Below are 4,306 nucleotides of genomic sequence, written 5' to 3' on the forward strand. Positions count from 1 at the left end.
TATTGTATGTATGTTGTTACAGTACCACAGCATAAAGCCTTAATACATCCACCAAACAGAGGACAACCTGCCGTGGTCTTTGACTTGAACACACCTTTATACCTTTGACCGCCCCAAACCAGTGCATCCTTGGAGACATTCTCACCGCATTTGGTACAAATTCCAAACACACAATTTAAAGGTGTTGAAGGAGACAAAGCCTTTGAAGCCATTTTTTCTTTAAATGCCATCTGATGAGGTCAGACAACCATCATTTGGGCCGAGGATGTCTTGACAGACGACCAATGGGATCCTCTGGCTCAGGGCCGGTACATTTTTTTTTGTTCCACAACTCTCAGGATGTTTGAAGAAGTTTCAAATGATTGTCTTCCTGCGTCCAACCTCAGCAGCAATGGAACGCTGTGAGAAGCCTCACATAGGCAGCTCAACAATCCGACCGCGTTCAAAGACAAAAAGATTTTTTGCCTTTGCCCTCAAGAGATCATGACAGTGTGAATACCTGACAGAAAATCACAATCAATCCACATTTTTTCCACGATTTGGACTTGTAAGGCTGTGGGTTTAAACTTTTGAACATTATGCTGTGAGGTCATGTTTGTGTTTCCATGATTACGCTCGGTTGGTGTAAACGTGTTTGTCGGCCAAGTGGGTGTAGTTAAGGAGGAGGAAGCACAAGGGGGAGGGGCATGGGCGTCCCCTCTTATTGGTGGTCCTCACAGAAGACGAGCATCTTGTGGGACCATGAACTTGTTCAATCCCGCAACAGACAAGAACGTGTCCATGGTGCGCCCCGAGTACTTCATCATCAGCGGGCTGTCAGGCGTACGCCACATCAAATTGTACTACGTCTTCCTCTTCCTGCTCTATCTCCTGTCCGTGCTGGGCAACGGCGCCGTCATGGCTGTCATTTGCCTGGACCGCAAGCTGAGGACGCCCAAGTACGTAGCCGTCTTCAACCTGGCTTTGGTGGACCTGTTGGGCAGCTCAGCGCTTGTGCCCAAGCTGCTGGATATCTTCCTGCTGGGGCGGCGGCGCATCGCGTACGGGAACTGCCTGGTGTTCCTCTTCTTCTGCTACACGTGTCTGTCCATGCAGTCCTTCAACCTACTGGCGCTGTCCTACGACCGCCTGCTGGCCATCATCTTCCCGCTGCACTATCAGGTGAGGATGAGCCACCGCTTCATGTTCTCGCTCATCGCCGTTTTCTGGCTGCTGGCGGTGCTGCTGGTGCTGGTGGCGGTGGGCCTGCTGACGAGGCTGTCCTTCTGCCAGTCGCTGGTCATCAACAGCTACTTCTGCGACCACGGCCAGATCTACAGGCTGGCATGCAACAGCCACTTCCCCAACTACGTGGTCAGCTGCCTCTACCCCATCATCATCTTCTGGATCCCGCTGGCCTTCATCCTGCTCAGCTACGTGGCCATCGGCTGCACGCTGGCCAAGGTGGCGGCCGTGCAGGAGCGCCTCAAAGCCTTCAAGACCTGCGTGGCCCACCTGTCGCTGGTGGCCATCTACTTCATCCCGCTGCTCATCACCTTCACGCTCATGGAGAACATCCACCCCAACGCCAGGATCATCAACCTGTCGCTCACCTCCGTCTTCCCGCCCATGTTGAACCCCATCATCTACACGCTGCAGACGCAGGAGATCAAGGAGTGTCTCAAGAAACTGCTCGCCAGCCGGCACAGGGCCAAGATGGCCGGTGGCAGGCCAGCGCACGTTAGCTGACAAATACGAGTACGGCTTCATGATAGCCATTGGGGAAGGTCTTCAATATTACGTAACGGTAGTAGAAATGATCTGTCATACTTCTCCAATGTTGTTGTTTATTTAATCTGTCATGGTGATATTTCACCAAATATTACACATACTGTATAAAAGTAGACATTTCATTGTCATTGTCAACTGTGCTACGTTGGTCAGTGCTCCGCTTGATTGACTGTCGGACCATTTCAGGGACGTAATAGGTACGCTGGCAGCGATAAACCGATCAGAGAACTTCACATAATAAGTACAGTACGTATGCTTAACCATCGCCACCCCACCCCATTGCTCCGCTAATGTGAAAAACCAAGTGAAGCAAATGAATTCGGAGCGTGCCATCATTCCAGGAGGATTAGCAAAAGACTAAAGACTGGGAGGCAGATCATATGTGAATGGATTGTGGATGCTTGGGCTAAGGTATCTGCTTTAACTGCAAAAAAGTCATCTCAGATTGTCTTGATGGTGAAGAAGAGCCATGGCGGCCAACACTTAAATGTGATGTTGACTGGCTTTCATTGAACGTGTTTATGCTGACTATTGTGGACAACTTGCACCAGACTGGATGGTGTACATGTTTATTCTTGTTACACACCATTCAATTAGGTACAGTCTCTCTATATATGTCAATGTGAAAGTCAATTTCCCCTGGAGATGAATAGAGTATCTATCAAAATCGAAAGAGCAAACACATCTCCAAAGTTGTTGGTGTGCTCAGCTGGGTGTGGTTTCTGCAGTCGGCATCCGTCGTTTCCTCAGTTCTTCCATGCGTGTCTTCTGGTGGTCCAGCATGCACGCTTTGAAGGCGTGCACGTGGCTCTGACACGCCCGCCAGTCCTGACGCTCGGCCATGCACTCCTGTACGGCGTAATGCAGCTCGGCGCAGCCCGTGCGAGAAATCATAAGCTCCACCGGGTCGTCCTCATCCTTGTCGTCGCTCCTCCTGCTGCGGTTGTGAGGAGACGGTGATGTCATTCTGCGCAGAGGAACAACACCAATGTGATATGGTGGTCATGATCATGGAAATGTGCGGTATGTTTGCCGCTTTTAATTGTTTTTCATTGAGTAGACCACAGGGGTGTCCATGCTACGGACTCTGGGAGGCTTGTTTTTTTTTTTAATTAGCCCACTGCACGCTGTAGGAATAAAATTAAACAGCAATAATGGGAAAATGGGAAATAATGGGAAAATGTTTGGACACCACTGGTGGATTTTTTCTAGCGAAACTTGTAGTAATTAATAATTATGGTAACTAATGTGTATGATAAATATATACCGTCACTACTTCTGTAGGCAATTGCAACGTCAGAGTTATTGAAATAATTGACGTTTCTTTGAGTATGACCTCATGGTGTACTGTATGTTAGCTAACTGGTTCACAACACAGTTTGTTCAAGAATTTATTGTTATCATACCTGTTGTGGTTGTTTTAAATGGACTCCGTGTGTCCAGTCACACTTTCACACTGAAGAAAAGTCACACTTTTATAAGTAATAACTTAAAAAACGGACTCGAAGGAGGGGAGCTGCTTTTCCGGCTGGAGGGGACACATTTAAGCGTCGGACTGTGGTGTCGGAGATAAATAGTTCCGTCTAAGCATACTGCCCTAACCGACAAACCACACAGGTAAATACAATTACGCCATACAACCTCATATCGTAATTATTAGTAATAATTAAGTTTCATTTGTATCTGTACACAACATGTTTGTAATGCATTTTACATAATTAAATGACGATTAATGTGATTATCTTTGACGCAAGAAATGGCAATGCAATGCAGGAGTACAAGCTAGGTCGTGTGTCTGAAGAAGCAAACAGCTTTCTGTTTAAATTCACCCTAGCTTTTACAATCATTAAGTCACCACAACTGTAGCAAATGTAGACAAATACAGATATTTAGGTTATATTTCAGGGATATGTATAAAAAAGCAGTAATCAGCCAAGCTTGCTGTTACTGCAAAGACTAGTGAGGTGGACGACGTCGTCCACAAACGCTGCAAACAAAATCATCCCAAATTAAAAACACATAGCTGCTCGACACCACAAAGCAAATGCAACATCAAAATGATCCAAATTAAATCATAAACACCTCAAAATCAACACCCAAATGCTAAATAAAAATGCACACAAAATTGTTTTGTGTTGCTTTAACGGTGTAAGGTGTAATGTCTACTTTGGTGACCTTGTCTACAACAAACAAAGCTATTATTCACACTTTACCCTAATTAATCTCCTTGAGTACTATCACAGTGGAACTGAGATATTATTTCCCTGTAGGAAACAGTCAATTATAAATAATCTGTTCCAGGGTCAATGTGTGTCCACCATGACAGCTTTATTAATTGTGCAGGCCATATTTGAAGTCCCATTTTAAACGCGCTTAGCTGTCACACAAGCAGCAGGTATGCCAGAATTCTGACTGTTTGACTTTAGTTTGCAGGTGACCTCATCATGACGGTGCCCCTCACCAGAACCTCTCAGAGGGGCTCCTTTTGTCTTATTAATCCCTTTTATCATAAGACAGTAATTTCCAGGAGGGACCA

At 46.2% G+C, this 4,306-nt stretch overlaps 2 protein-coding genes across 2 annotated transcripts; one reads left to right on the plus strand and one right to left on the minus strand.

The window, feature by feature from the left end:
• Window positions 1-741: 741 nt before the first annotated feature.
• On the plus strand, window positions 742-1,728 carry LOC131138267 (olfactory receptor 1E16-like). The gene has a single exon (XM_058087062.1). It carries the CDS (start codon window positions 742-744, stop codon window positions 1,726-1,728), a length of 987 nt encoding a protein of 328 aa, XP_057943045.1.
• A 595-nt stretch (window positions 1,729-2,323) lies between these two features.
• LOC131137805 (cytochrome c oxidase assembly factor 4 homolog, mitochondrial) lies at window positions 2,324-3,338 on the minus strand. The gene is made up of 2 exons (XM_058086126.1): window positions 3,177-3,338; window positions 2,324-2,737 (listed from the first exon to the last, which is right to left on the minus strand). The coding sequence occupies exon 2, from the start codon at window positions 2,734-2,736 to the stop codon at window positions 2,476-2,478; it is 261 nt and encodes an 86-aa protein (XP_057942109.1). The 5' UTR covers window position 2,737; window positions 3,177-3,338; the 3' UTR covers window positions 2,324-2,475.
• Between the last annotated feature and the right edge of the window lie 968 nt (window positions 3,339-4,306).

Source organism: Doryrhamphus excisus, chromosome 11 (genome assembly GCF_030265055.1).
Source record: "Doryrhamphus excisus isolate RoL2022-K1 chromosome 11, RoL_Dexc_1.0, whole genome shotgun sequence".
NCBI lineage: Eukaryota > Metazoa > Chordata > Actinopteri > Syngnathiformes > Syngnathidae > Doryrhamphus > Doryrhamphus excisus.